Source organism: Chionomys nivalis, chromosome 18, assembly GCF_950005125.1.
Source record: "Chionomys nivalis chromosome 18, mChiNiv1.1, whole genome shotgun sequence".
NCBI lineage: Eukaryota > Metazoa > Chordata > Mammalia > Rodentia > Cricetidae > Chionomys > Chionomys nivalis.
In genome coordinates this window covers 26,679,532-26,694,194 of record NC_080103.1, presented here as the reverse complement: position 1 = coordinate 26,694,194, position 14,663 = coordinate 26,679,532, and the positions used below count along the sequence as shown (strand labels likewise).

The 14,663-nt window shown below is 38.6% G+C and overlaps 1 protein-coding gene across 2 annotated transcripts in view; it reads right to left on the bottom strand.

Moving 5' to 3' along the window:
- Positions 1-14,173, bottom strand: part of Col11a1 (collagen type XI alpha 1 chain) — a 176,880-nt gene extending 162,707 nt beyond the window's left edge. The window contains exons 1-2 of one of the 2 annotated variants that reach the window (XM_057793140.1): positions 14,047-14,173; positions 13,662-13,850 (exon numbers count right to left, since the gene is read on the bottom strand). In XM_057793140.1, the coding sequence (XP_057649123.1) occupies positions 13,662-13,764 (103 nt within the window). In that variant the 5' untranslated portion in view covers positions 13,765-13,850; positions 14,047-14,173. Of the gene's footprint in view, positions 1-13,661 lie in introns of both variants that reach the window. The other variant, XM_057793141.1, reaches the window with a different exon arrangement.
- Between the last annotated feature and the right edge of the window lie 490 nt (positions 14,174-14,663).

Here is a 14,663-nt window from a genome sequence, read left to right as displayed (position 1 = left end):
GGGTTAATTATCCTTTTAAAGTCTAGTTTCTTGAGTTCTTTATATATTTTGGAGATCAGACCTTTGTCTGTTGCGGGGTTGGTGAAGATCTTCTTCCAGTCAGTAGGCTGCCTTTTTGTCTTAATGAACCTATCCTATAATCATACTGATGAATATCTTGCATATCGCCATAGAACCTTCATCTAGCGATGGATGGAGATAGAGCCAGAGACCCACACTGGAGCACCGGACTGAGCTCCCAAGGTTATAATGAGGAGCAGAAGGAGAGAGAACATGAACAAGGAAGTCAGGACCATGAGGGGTGCACCCAACCACTGAGACAGTGGGGCCGATCTATTGGGAGCTCACCAAGGCCAGCTGGACTGCTACTGAAAAAACATGGGATAAAACCGGACTCTCTGAATATGGCGGACAATGAGAGCTGACGAGAGGCCAAGGAGAATGGCACAGGAACTTTCATCTGGCGATAGATCGAGAGAGAGACAGAGACCCAATTTGGAGCAACGGTCTGAGCTCTTAAGGTCCAAATGAGGAGCAGAAGGAGGGAGAACATGAGCAAGGAAATCAGGACCACGAGGCGTGCACCCACCCACTGTGACAGTGGAACTGATCTATTGGGAGCTCTCCAAGACCAGCTGGACTGGGACTGAATAAGCATGGGTTGAAACTGGACTCTCTGAACATGGCGGACAATGAAGGCTGATGAGAAGCCAAGGACAATGGCACTAGGTTTCGATCCTAATACATGAACTGGCTTTGTGGGAGCTTAGCCTGTTTGGATGCTCACCTTCCTGGGCCTGGATGGAAGTGGGAGGACCTTGGTCTTCCTGTAGGGCAGGGAATTTGGACTGCTCTTCAGTATCGAGAGGGAGGGGGAATGGACTGGGGGGAGGAGAAGAGGAGTGGGGATGGGGGAGGGGAGTGGGGTAGGGGGCAATGTGTGGGAGGAGGGGGAGGGAAATGGGAAACGGGGAGCAGTTGGAAATTTTAATTAAAAAAGAATAAAAAAAAAAAGAACACAATGCCCACATTACCAAGAGATGGGGTGAGTAGTTTTTGGTTGTTTGGTGAATGCTGTCATCATTTAAGGAGCTTGACTGCAAGTGGTTATTGATCATGGTCAGAAAAGAAACTAAGCAAAGGAGATTAGATTCAGGAAAGGAAAAAAGGTGGGATATAGAAACAATTGGATAAAAAAGTAGATTATTGAATCAACTTTTAAATTAAATAAAACTACTTGTCTCAAATATTTTACAGTGGTGTGGGTTTTTGTATATTGATAGAAATTTAAGGTTATTTTATTGTACTGCATATATGCTTCTATTCTTGTTTGAGATATTTCTGTATATTGATACAAAATTTAATATGATTTTTATAGTGTATAATGTTTCTATTCTTAAGATAATTTTGTATATTTATACAAATTTAATGTAATTTTTGTTTTACTATATATATTTCTATTCTTATTTAAGGCATTGTATCTAGGCAGCTCATTTTAAAATGTAATGTAACGTTTAGTATTTGAAAGCTATTTTGGATAATAAAGACATGTTAGTTAGTCATCTATAACAACCAAACTTAGAGTCATGTTAGATATGTTTTCAAGGTAAAAGAGATATATTTTAAATAGATGAATGTTCTTCAAATACTTCAGAGAGAAACAGAATATGGTATTTAAAACACTTTCAGGGGTCTCTGAAGGGGGGGAAGACTAAGTAGTCATAGCTACAGTTTTTCTTAGTTATTATAGAAAGGAAATTAGTTACAAAACTTGGAAGTTTCCAAGAGAGAATAGATAATGTAGTTTTTGTGCGCTTGCCTAATACACATGGGCTGAACATTGTAAATGTAATTCTTATTAAATAATTGATCTTATTGCATATAGTTTTCCTATGTTAGACTTAAATAAAGTAGTTCCTTTTATTAGACAAAAAAGGGAAAAAAAAAAGAATAGGAAAGCCTTAAGGGGAGGGGGTGTCAAAGATATAGGAACGATGTGTAAGTCTTATAAGATCTCCATGGAAATTGAATTTTATTGCAAGTGATTTGAAAAACTAGTGAAAGGTTAACTGGAGACAAGCGATAGGAATCCAAATTTTTATTACTATTGTTTCTCCCTACTGGAAGTTTAAATTTCACAAAACCAAGATGAAATTAAGATTGCTCGTTCAACTAATTTTATCAAACTACTACAACTTTGGTTTATAAAATCCTTGTGTGCACTGAAGCCGAGTCACATGGTCTTAAAGAACCATCTGCAAGCCTGCAAGTGTGAGAAGGTGAAATCAGGTGTTGGAAGATGAATCACTGGGTCAGGTTCTGAACATCTGTGAGGACAACACAAACGGCAGTAGGTGATGGGCTCATGTGGTCTATGAGAGGAAGGGATCAAACTCAAAGCAGATTTTGAGGGTTTGTTTGTGTTTGAACATCGCAACTAACTACATTGCCACAACCTGACATCGAGAAAACTGGAAAGGAACAGATTTATGAAGAGAGTAAATTTAGTTTAGAGAATCAGAACTTTGAACTAGCTTAAAGACACAGCAAATACATGAATAGACTATCAAGATTACAAACCTGTAATTAAGGAAAGAAATATAGGCCAGAAGAAAACTTTAGGAGTTGGGATATTAGTCAAAGTCATATTAATTAATAATATAATTATTTTAAACAATATAATTTTGTCTGCAGAAAATAACTGAAACTTAGCAAATGCTTATACTAAATATTTCTTTCTTTAGTCAAAGTTGTTTTAAAGGTACAATGTCTCAGAATTTTTTTTTTAAATCACATTGCCTATTTCTTCTCTAGAAGATGCTATAATTTGAAAGATTGCAAGGAAAATCATACAAAATTTAGAAATTTGCATTCTTTACTTGTCTTACAATGGGGTTTTATAAAGGGATAGGCACATTTGTTTCAAGTGTTCGCTTATAAAATAGGATTATTAATTCATATGTTTACAGGTCCATTGTGAGCACAACTGTACATAAAGTATGATTTCAAGATAGACTATTACAGTTGAGAACCCTGGGTGGCTTTTTAGTAGTCTGGCTACTCTACAGAAAGCAATGTGGCACCATATTGTGAATGTCTGAGGACCCATGGTGCCAACCAACTGGGCTCCTCTCCCATGTGCTGATACCCAGTATAAACTGGCTCTGCAAAATTAAAGTACAAGGCTTCTTTTTAGACACATGCTTCTGTGCTGCACAGAAAAACGTATTTGTAAGATTGTGTACCCTCTACACTCTCCCTCAACCCTCTCTCACATTATATCCCGTTTCATCTTCTCTGCCCACACTGCCTTCTTCCCGTGCTTTCCTTTAAGTTCTTTGTAGTGTCAGTAGCTTTTCTGCCTCGGCTTTCATGTCACTTCTCAGGATGAATTCACTGGGTTTTTCAGTGTTCAATTGTTACTCTCGGGTGGCTTTTTTGTTTGTTTGTTTTTTTCTGTGTTTCGATGTCCTATTTCGTACATCTATGTGCATGGACTTCATACCATCTACTGTGACTATGCTACACATTTACTCCTGTGAATATCAGTTAATTACTGCTTTCCAAAACAGACCATTCGTTCTTTAAGGCCACACTGAGTCATTTTCTCAGTCACTGGCCTGAGCATACTTCAAGCAAGGAAACTGCACTTGCTACACTTGTGATCAATTGAGTCAGAAAGAGCACAGTCTAGCAAAGTAGACAACAGTGATTTCACATGGGATTTAAGAGAATAAATTCTTGACGCATATTTAGATTTCCACTATCACTCTTGTAGTTACACACATACCCTACGGTAACACATCCTGGTATACTGCCTTCCATTATATCTGCCTGCACACTGTGGTTATACATAGAAATGGAAAATCCTTTAATTCTTGAAACTGTTGAGTAGACTGAGTCCTCAACCGTCTCATACCATAAAATCTTGCATGAACTGAAAGAAATGTATGGTAAATACGTGAAATCCCAATTTGAGAATGAATAACTGCCATAAAATTTTCAGTGGATGCTGATTTAAAAACTAAAGCATTATTACCTAGCTTACCAAAGACCTCAGTGCTGAAAAAAAAAAGAAACATTCATTGACATTTAATGCATTCTATGCACTAGAAAACAGGATTAGAAGGTGCTTTCTTGTTGTTATCAATTAATCAGATCAATTCAAATTTGCTGAGCCACTGCATTCCGCCAATGGGATATCACAGAAATGGATTGCACCTTGCAATAATTACATCTCTTCTGACTTCTACTTTCTTGTTATATAAACTGAATAGATTCTTGTTAGATAATTTGCTTGTTTTCTAGCACAAGCAATTTTAGGTTGGGTTGTACATAAAACAATCTGTAGAACATTGTAAACCACTAATGTTTAAACTTCATTAGAAATATATTCAAAACATGCCTTCGGGTTAGGATTGAGAATGACTGATTCCAAACGGAAATCATTAACCTATTCTTTTTACATTAGTAAACTCCCCTTGCTTTATTTTTGCTGGGTGCTTTATTCAACCATTCAACAACTATTTTACTGAACAACTATTGTATTCCAGATAAGGACAAATGGCAGTCATTTCTGAAATAGATTTTTAAGTGTGCATCATGTTTGCAGTGCAGCATGAAATTATTTCGCAGTCAGCACTTAAGCTTGGGTTAGGTAGAGTGCACTCTAGTATGTTGTGCACTTTAATCCACCCTACTCTTCACAGCTGAGTGAGGTCTTTCTAAAGGAGACAGGGTCAAGCATCTATAGCAATTTACATACATAAACATACAAACCACATCTGAGTTTTCAGATTATTTTCAGAATTTTGAATTGCAATCAACACCTCTCCTTTATTCAACGACCCTTCCTCAAATATCATTTTCCTGCCCCTGTTTCAGGACTTACTGCTTTTAGTGTAACTGATACATAAAACAGATAGCAATACAAGATTATATATATGGGTTTCTTCCAAAAACTATTTAACTAACGATCTATCAGTCATTAATGCCTGGATCTTTATATGTGTCTTGCTTGAATGTGACAGTTCATAGTAGAGTAATAAGTATAATATATAAAGTATTTTATAAACCAAATAAAGATTTGTTTTATTAAAGTGATTTCATAGAGGTAAGCTGATGTTTCTAATTGCTAGTTTTTTAAAAAAAAAAGCAATTAATCCCTAATAATATACAAAACAGATAACAGGAATATTTTCAATAAATGTTCTGATAGACCGGTACTTTTTATTGAAGCTCCTTTTCTTAAACTCTAGAAGAAAAATGATTTATGACACCATCAGAGCAAAAACATCACTTCCGGTGTTCAAACCAGCTACAGACACAAAGAGAATAGAATTGATTGGTAGCTGAAGATGTTCAGAGATACCTTTGGAGAGAGAGTGGGAAATACTTTTAAAAATAAAACACTGGGGAAAAGCTCTGACTTATTTATTATTATAGAATGAGTATAGGAAAGAAAAGGGAGACCATGTGAACGATAAAGTACACATACGTAGCTCATAGAACTGAATTCAATCCTTAGAACACACATAATAAAGCAACACATGATGACATGTGTTTGTAATCCTGCAGGGGAAGAGGGTGGAGACAGTTGGATCTCTGGAGTTCCTGGTCAGCCTAGACGACTTGAAAAGGGACTTTAAGGAGGAGGGTAGGGATTGAGGTGGATGGAGTGTTAGGAATAATAGCTTAGGATGTTCCTCTATGCACATATAAACACAAAAGAAGAAAGGAAAGCTAAACATTGTTGTGCATACCTATAACTGCAGCATTTGTTAAACAAAGCCAGGTGGATCTCTGTGAGTTGGAAGTCAGCCTGGTTTACGTAGTGAGCTTCAAGTCAGTTAGGAACACATAATAAGACCCTTCTCCAATAGAAAGAGAGGAAGGAGAAGGAAAGGAAGGAAAGAAGGTATTATAAATGGTATCTATTAGATTCACGATCTGATTGTTTATTCAACTAACAAAGACACTTAGCAATTGTTACTTCTTCTAATAAGAACCTATAGCAATAAGTTTTCCCTTCCTTCCTTCCTTCCTTCCTTCCTTCCTTCCTTCCTTCCTTCCTTCCTTCCTTCCTTCCTTCATCATTGTTGGCACCATTGCATGAGAAGGCCTTCAAACTTTCATTTTATTTATCTAAATCAACTAAATTTTTATCTTGTTCCGGTCTTCTGGATGATGGAAGATGACAACTACAAACCAGATGTTAATACCGCACATTCTATCTGTCAACATGGTACGAAAACAGGAATGCAAATAAACTATATCAGATGCTATCCACCCAGGAACTTCTGGAAGAAAACTGACATATGAGGAACTTCAAAATAAGGATAATGATTTGCTTTTATTAGTCCTCTGTCTTTTGCTACATTTTTCACATTGATTCTATTCAAAGGGTCTTTTTTATTAATCTTGGTAGACATTTGTACACTGAAGGTAATAAGCCAATACACAACAATCAACTCCCAGAAAGTGACTTGGTGCTTATTGCTACAGGTTCTTATTAGAAGAAGTAAAAATTGCTAAGTACCATTGTTAGTTGAATAAACAATCAGATCATGAATCTAATAGATACCATTTATTAAATTAGTAAGTTAAAAAAAATACTCAACAGCTTCGAGTTACAGCCTCTTCAAGTGTCCCAACACCTTTGTGACTTAGGTCACCCGAGAGTATGAGTAGTAGGTTTTCGTTAAACTTAAATGTAGCTGAGAAGCAACTTGAATTGCAAGAGTGTCCTTTAGCAAGAACCTTGTTTAGTTCCCTTTAAAGACACTCAGGGCATTCACACAGTTGACATTTTGTGTGCTGTAGTAAACTTCAAGATTTGCGTATTAATTTTAGACTTCAGTTCACTGTAATCATAAGATAGTATATCCAGCTAGGACTCTTATACAAGACTGCCTGACGCTTGAGTCCACAATGTCCTACATGATGTCAGACAAGATAATTATTTTCTTTTTTAAAGTTCCCTCACAGATAAACTGAGTCCTTTATGTCAGTTTGTTTGTAGGAAAATGATAACAATGAAGAAATATTGTACACAAAGTATACACAGCACAGCCTGGTATATAACAAGCAAGTATTCAATGTTAATCCTAACTATTACATTTGCCAGAAAATATAAGGAGAAATTTTATGGGACTATGATACTTGAGTTACTTGAGAAATAAAATATAACTTGAGATGAGCAAGAAGAAAACAAATGATTTAGAGAAACAGATCCAAAATAGAGAGAATAAAGACAAAAGTCATACCATGAAACAAATGCAGGGTCAAAGAGGGTGGGATGGAAGGATGAGAAATGATTTATCATAGGCTGGACAACATACAGTGGTACTCTATACCACACTAAATCACACTGGCAGTAACTTTAGTGCTCAATGAAAATAAAGCACCATCAACATTTCAAAGGAATTTTGACAGAAACCACTAGGTTGTGTCCACCTTTTAGACTCTAGTCTAAGGAGAAATGGCCAGTACCCCTTCAATTGCTTGCCCACAGAATGAAAGAGCACCAAGTATGTAGTAGAGTCCCTGTTAGCCTTGTCAAATACTGCAACTCTCACTCTTTCTGACTGTCATCCTTTCAGGAAGTTGTATGTGAGATCAGAGTGAGGAAGCTAAGCCAACCAGTGCGTGCCATCCAGGATTCATTCCCTGAAACCCGGATGTCAGTTTACCAGGGAGACAGAGGAAGGAAGTGTCTACTGATATTCTCTGAGCTCAGGTTCTGTGAATAGGGACCTTCATTTGCTGAACAGTCCTGGGCCTTTTAAGAGCAATTAAATTTGGTTAAAATAAGAAAGAAATGCTTTTTAAGAAAAAAAAAAGAGAGAGGGGGTTTGAGAGGACTGCAAAAGTTGATTGTGCCGGAGCACTTTTCCACAGGTTTGTTTTAGTTCTCATTTGTCACGTTGTATTTAAGCTGGTCTCTTACTCTGAAATCCGATAACCTTTCTTTTCTCTGAGTTCTTTCTGCTAAACTAATAGCACTGTCTCTAATTCCACACACAGCAAGCAAAGAGTTTGCTTTTCCAGATAACAGAAGGGCTGGTGATCAGCCAACGTCTAAAGAACCATTAGCCAAGTCAGTCGTAGGCCAGAGACTGCAACTGATCGATAGATATTACTCCCTAAATCACTTGGAAATTGTCTTTTCATCTTTTCTACAAGCTAGCATTATTCATGGTGTCCTGACACAACTGGAAGTTAGAGGAGAATTTTAACATGAAACTTCTTACCTAGGCACATCAATCGTTTCATCGTTCTGAAAGGAGAAATGAATGTACTAGACACATTCAAATAGCATAGCCATAGTTTAAAATTAAATTAAAAGCCGTGAGGTTTTTAATTAAATTGCAAGAAAAACTAGAAGAGTCTCATTTAGACAGTACACAAAGAGTGACCCTGAAAGCTGCGCTTAAATTGACTGAAGTAAGAGAATTTAAGGAAGGTGGTGACGTTCATAATGTCTCTGTACCCCTGTCTTCTTCACTAGGGAATAAAATTGCTAGGGTTTGAAAAATAAGGAGAGAGAGAGACGGGAAAGGAGGGAAGCAGGGAGGAGGGAGGGAGGGAGGAAGGGAAGGAGAGAGGAAGGAAGGAAGGAAGGAAGGAAGGAAGGAAGGAAGGAAGGAAGGAAGGAAGGAAGGAAGGAAGGAAGGAAGGAAGATCCCTCTCACCGCTTCAGCCTAGGTCACATTTCCACAGTATTAAATGAGGGACACGAAGGAATAAAAGCAGAGCTGCTGAGCATCCCTCAGCTTGCATTCCTAATGACTGCACCAACTGCCCTTAATTATGTCTCCATAGGTGAGTGGTGAAAGCAGGGCGTACTTGAATATAACAAACTCCTGCCTTTGAAGCACCTAAAAATAAATCATTCAAAATTATTTACAGGGATGGATAGAACTCATTATTTATAGTCCCTATATATGCATGCACTGTTGAACATTATTACAAGAACTCATAATAAATCCATAGAAGCAACCTCAGGTCCCTATGAACATTGATTCTTGAAGAAGAAAAAAAGAAATGGCTCTTAATTCAATATTAGCTCCTAAAGATAGCATTTCTAGAAATGAATATTGCAATACAAAATGGAAAGTTTCTTCCCTTACTTCCTAGCATTCACATATGTGACACTAGGGTCCACAGTACAACAGACAACAAGGCCACCCATTCAGACTTCCTTCATTAGCTGCACACTTATTCCCAATTTAAAGGATATTTCTGTAGTTTCAAGTATTTTAGCATTTGGAAATAAAGCTTTAATTTGAATTTGAACTATTATATTCTCTCATTTTTTAAAAAAACTAATTGTGTATTTAGAAAATGGTTGTTAACATGTATGAAGTAAAACATAATGATTCCTACCTATGAATAAAAGCCTTATAATATCATATGATATCATACATATCATATGGCAAGAATTGGTATGGAAAGAGCAAAATGGCATTTCCTCATTTGAAATATATTCACATACATAATGCATCTAATATGTGTGTGTGTCTGTACATAGATATATACATGTAATTTCCTTGGGTTATTTAGAATTTTAAATTGTGCTTTATATTGCTATTGCTTTTATTACTATTGTTGAACACTCGGTTTTCAACCAGCAATAAATGTTCATACTTTTTTAGGAGTTGTTCTTTCTACTCCAATCCAAATGATCTGATATCCACTTCACTGGTTGTATTAGCAATACATGTATGATCAAATGATGAGACATTGCATTTCTCCAAAGTTAAAAAATTAAAATTTTAAAATGCTTGCTCTTTGATTTGATTTTCTTTAAATTATCATATAAGTACCTTCCTGCTAATACTAACTCCAGTGGATCACACAAACTTGCCCATTCCATCAAGTCTAAGATTTATGTTCATATTAATTACATTTAAATATAGAACTTCATCTTACAGAGACAATCTTGTACTATATGTAATGTTTTATAAGGATTATTTAAATAACACCATTTTGTGCCTCAGTTTCCTCTTTACTAAAATGAAAAAGTCGATTCTAACTTTAGAATTCTCAAGAAAGAAATTTATCAGAGCACTTTTAACTCCTTTAAATAAATGGGCCTGTTAAACTACTCTTAAATTATTAAATCTCTTAAATGATAAACAAAATAAATGCTTAAGAAGTTAACATGAGTAAACTCTATATCCAAAAGGTATTAGAAAGTAAGTTCAACCCACCCAGTACAAAAATCAGTGTTTGTTTTGTGGTATTTTAAGGATAATTTAATTTAAAAATGTTTACCTTTTATTCTTTTATTATTTATTCATTCTAGTCATAAGTTCAAAAATTTAAACAGTAAGCAATGAAGCTGTCTTTGTACATATACTTTTCATTTGTCTACTTAATAAAATTGTCCCAAAGTGATGCAAATTACACATTATGATAATAAAACAAATAGACATTAGATGAAAGAGTCCTTGCTAACTAAATATGTGCCACTCCAACTAGTCCTTGATATATAACCGATGCAAAAATGTTTCACTCATGAGCCCTTTTATTTTATGAAAAGACACGATATTAATTATCCTACCAAATACTGCACTTCTCAGCAAGAACATAACTAATATTTTAACTTACTCTAATTAAATAAATAGAAAGACAAGCCTGAGCTCCCCACAGGTTGAATTACCACACACTCTGGAAACCAGTACCGTTTCACCTGCTGATCCCGGGCACTCAAAACAGCTCTTCTACAGTCCTCACTACCCACTGCTGGCAGTCACTAAAATTCCTCTTTGAAAGTACCAGCAGTCTACAGAACACAACTGGCTTAACAGCTAAAGGCAGAAGGCCATTATAATTAATGGTCTTTTTAAAGTTCATCTAGATATTTACAGTTACAGTATCAGTAATAGCCAGCTCTTCCTGAGACTATGATTTAAAACACACAATAAGATGTGGATTTTAACATAGGCATAGCACAGTCACTATAAATCTCAAATAAATCCTAAGTTTTTATAGTAATTTATGGACTAATTTTTGCACATAGAAAATCCCTGAAGTCCTGAGGTGAAACATAGCAAATATATTAAACATAAAACAGAAACTATTATCAGAGGCTGTCCATTAAATAACAGTCTGTATGTGTGTGAAATCATAATACAGATATTGAATACTTTCAAATTACTCTAGATTTTCAAAGCAAACAATATGTGAAATCAATTTCATTAAGCCATCCACTTCCAAAAAAAAAAAAAAAAACCGCAAAATCTTCCTCCTATATATTGCTTCAATGCTCCAGTTTTATATGAATCCCAGTTCATTTTAAATTATCTTCTGATTTAACAACTGAAGCATGCTCGCACACCTCTGGAAAATTCGTTCGATGAGGATGATACTAGAATAAGATACCTCCATTTAGAAAGCGATGATAATAAATTCCACTCAGTCTTCACAAGCTACAATTCTAAATGCTAGCTTTAGAACTCTCCCCCTCTGTGCTGACTGGGAATTTAATGCCGGTGTTTCTTTTTTAAGCATTTATTTCCTATCATTTCTTTTTTTTGAATTTAATAGGTTTAAAGAATGAATGCCTACAAGATTGGATTAACAAATAAGTAACTTTCCGCTGAGTAACACGAACTTACCAACCTCATAAAAATAAATACCCAAACCGTTCCATGTAACTATCTACTGGCTTACACTATTTTCAAAATATTTCAGGAGAAATAACATCTGTTCCTATGCTTCACTCTTTCTCTCATTCTTTAGCTTTATAAAATATGGAAACATTACTTTCTGCAACTGTAGTGATGTGGTCCTGAAATATTTTCTAAAGATGTTTTTGTGATTTATAGTTAAGAGTGCAAATAGAAAATTATGGCCTAAAAGCACAGAAATTTGACTGACTATGGAAAAGAAAAATATCTTCAAGGAGAAAACGCATTCAGGCAACCCATAATACTGGCAATCGCTGCACAAGGTCTCAAATTCTGTGCTTTTACATAACTGGCACTGGTATATTCGTGCCTACACTTGTATATGACAAGCTGAGATGAAACAGCAATCTATTCTTCCTTAGGCAAGTGACATTTTTCCCAGTGTCACTAAGTAATAGGCTTTTCTTTGCTGTGGCTGATGCTTGAATTTTGAATACTAAAGGAAACCAGCAGAGGGCAGAACTGCTGACCAACCCAACAGGCGACAAAGTACCAAAGGGAGAATGCAAACTTTTTGAGGTCGTCTGCTTTCAAAGACGCTTAGGTTTATCGTCGAAGAAGTTGCAATGAATCAACGCAAATAAATCACTGCTGCAAAATTCGAACGGAATTCCACTGTGACTCTAGGGTCACCAGTTCTCATCACGGGCTGAATGAGACTCTGCTCCTGGGAAGCGTAAAGTCCACAAACATCAGAGCCAAGGTGAGGGCTGGGCCTCCTGAAGCACTAACTCTCTTTAGGGAGCTCTCGGGTATGGTTAACAAGACCGATGGCCAGGCTCAGGTTTCTTCTAAACCTGCACGTTCAGTCCGGTTGGCATTTTTTGTGTTCCCCACTCCTCTCCTCCCTATTGCCCGGCTTCTCTCTGCACTCCTGACAAAGCTTGCTTTCTACTCTGAACTGCTCTGGCTGCCCAACTCCAAAGGCTTTCTCCTGCCAGCCGAGTCTACAGCACCTAAGGGACCGCCACAGCCAGATGCCTTTTAGGGAAAGGGCGGAGGCAAAGGAGGGAGGAGGCGGTGGGAGGAGTGAAGTCGCTCTCCCTCCTCCGGTACTGACAGGGCTACAGTGGCTACACAGGTCTGGCCATTCAATATTTGGTAGTGCCACGTAGGAACTTTTCCTTACCTCCCTCCTCCCATCCCAGGCCCACTCTTCTTCCTCCCAATCCCTCCGTCTGCCCCCCACCCTATTTGCTTGAAGACTTTCATCGCCCTCCAGGACAGTTGCATGCCCAACCTGCAAGAAGAAGCTGTTTGTAGGAGGGCGAGGATGAGTGAAGGTGAGGGGGTCATGGAGAAGATGAGGGGGCTAAACATCGGGGAAAGTGCCCCCCACACGCTGTCCTGAACTCCACTTTATCATCTGTGAAGTGTTCCATTCGGAAGCATTTCAAAATGCCACACACAAAGTGTTCTCAATCTTCTAAATTCATCCCCCTGCTTTCTCTTATATCCCTCAAAGTGAAAACAGCCCGTTTCTCACTTCCTCGCAGACAAAGAAGTTTATCACAGTTCACTTTATACCCTTTCTCTATATTTTCTCCTCAGTTCACCCTTCAAAAGATATCTCCATTAGGACCTGGAGAAACCCAAAGAGTTCTTCAAAGGGCCGAGTGCTCTGAGTAAAGACTGCTTTTGAAACAAAAGCTTTGTACGACTGCCTTCCCGTTCAAAGTAATATTTTTTTTTCTTTTTTGCAAAGTAAATGGAAAGGGACGGAGGGCTTTCTCAGCCTGCTATGTGCCTGACAGATCTTTTTAATCCTGCCACCTACCTCCTCTCTCATTACTGTCCCGCCTACATCCATCTCGCAGTCTCTCCAGTTTCCACTCCTAACCTGGTAGCAACTACAATCTGGATTTTATTTAAAAGAAGTGGGGCGAATACAAGGGGGAAGGGCACAAGAAGAATGCCGGGTGGCAATGTCCCACCTCCCCAAACTCTTTTTTTTTTTCTCCTTACCTCCTCTGACCTCTCTGGCTTGGAAGAGGAAAGTCAAGGCGAGGGTTGAGATGGTGAGATCCCAGACCCATCGTTTCGTTTTCCACCTGGACCAGGGCTCCATCTCCTAGCCCCGTGCTCACAACTGTGAACCCACGAAATTGCCACTGTAGACCAACTTCGTCCCTTCCAAGGTGTTGCCTACGTATGCTACACAGCCATCCGGAAGGGAGAGGGGGGTTAAAAAAAAATTAAAAAAATAAAAAATAAATAAAAAGTCAAAGGGCTCTATTTTTTTTTTTTTCAATTTGATGGTTTGCTTCCTTCCTGTCTCTCGCCCCCTCCTCGCCCTCTGTGGTGGCCCCGCAGACTGAGACCCTGAGATCCGTCCTACGCCTAGCCCTACCTTCAGACTGAGGGCGAATGAGAGGTTTCAAGAAAGGACCTGAAAGCACTGAGCACCCCTAAAGGCTTCATGCTGTCGGTGGGCCGGACAAGAGGCTCAGGCAGCCCCCTCCTCCGCCCACTCCCCCTCCCCGCTGTGTGCCCGCGAAACTGACAAGCAGACTGAAGGTCACACCCAATCACACGCTTCCCCGCAGCCCCAAGCCCGCCCAGTCTCAAGCCGGAGGATCCAGACTTATGCAGGCCCAACCCACCGACCACCCCCTCCCCATCCCATCTTCGCTCTCCTCCTCCCCCTTCTTCCCTTCCCAAATCCCCAAGAAGAAATGGGAGGGAGTTAGGCGGGACCCGTGCTTGGCTACTGCATTTGGGGAATGAAAGGAATTGCTGAGAAGCCACGGAGCACACGGGGCGTTCGAGGAGCTTCTGTATTCAATAAAGATACTCTACTTGCACCGGTCTGGGATCCCCTTGTCCCTAGGAAGCGGGAGGGGGAGGACGGGAAAAGGCCCACGTTTCACTGGCCGCACGGCTGGAGTCCTGGGCAGGCAGTCATAACCTTATCCTCTGCAAAAACCTTCCTAGGGCAGGCATGGAATCAGTGGGCTCTGCTCTGCC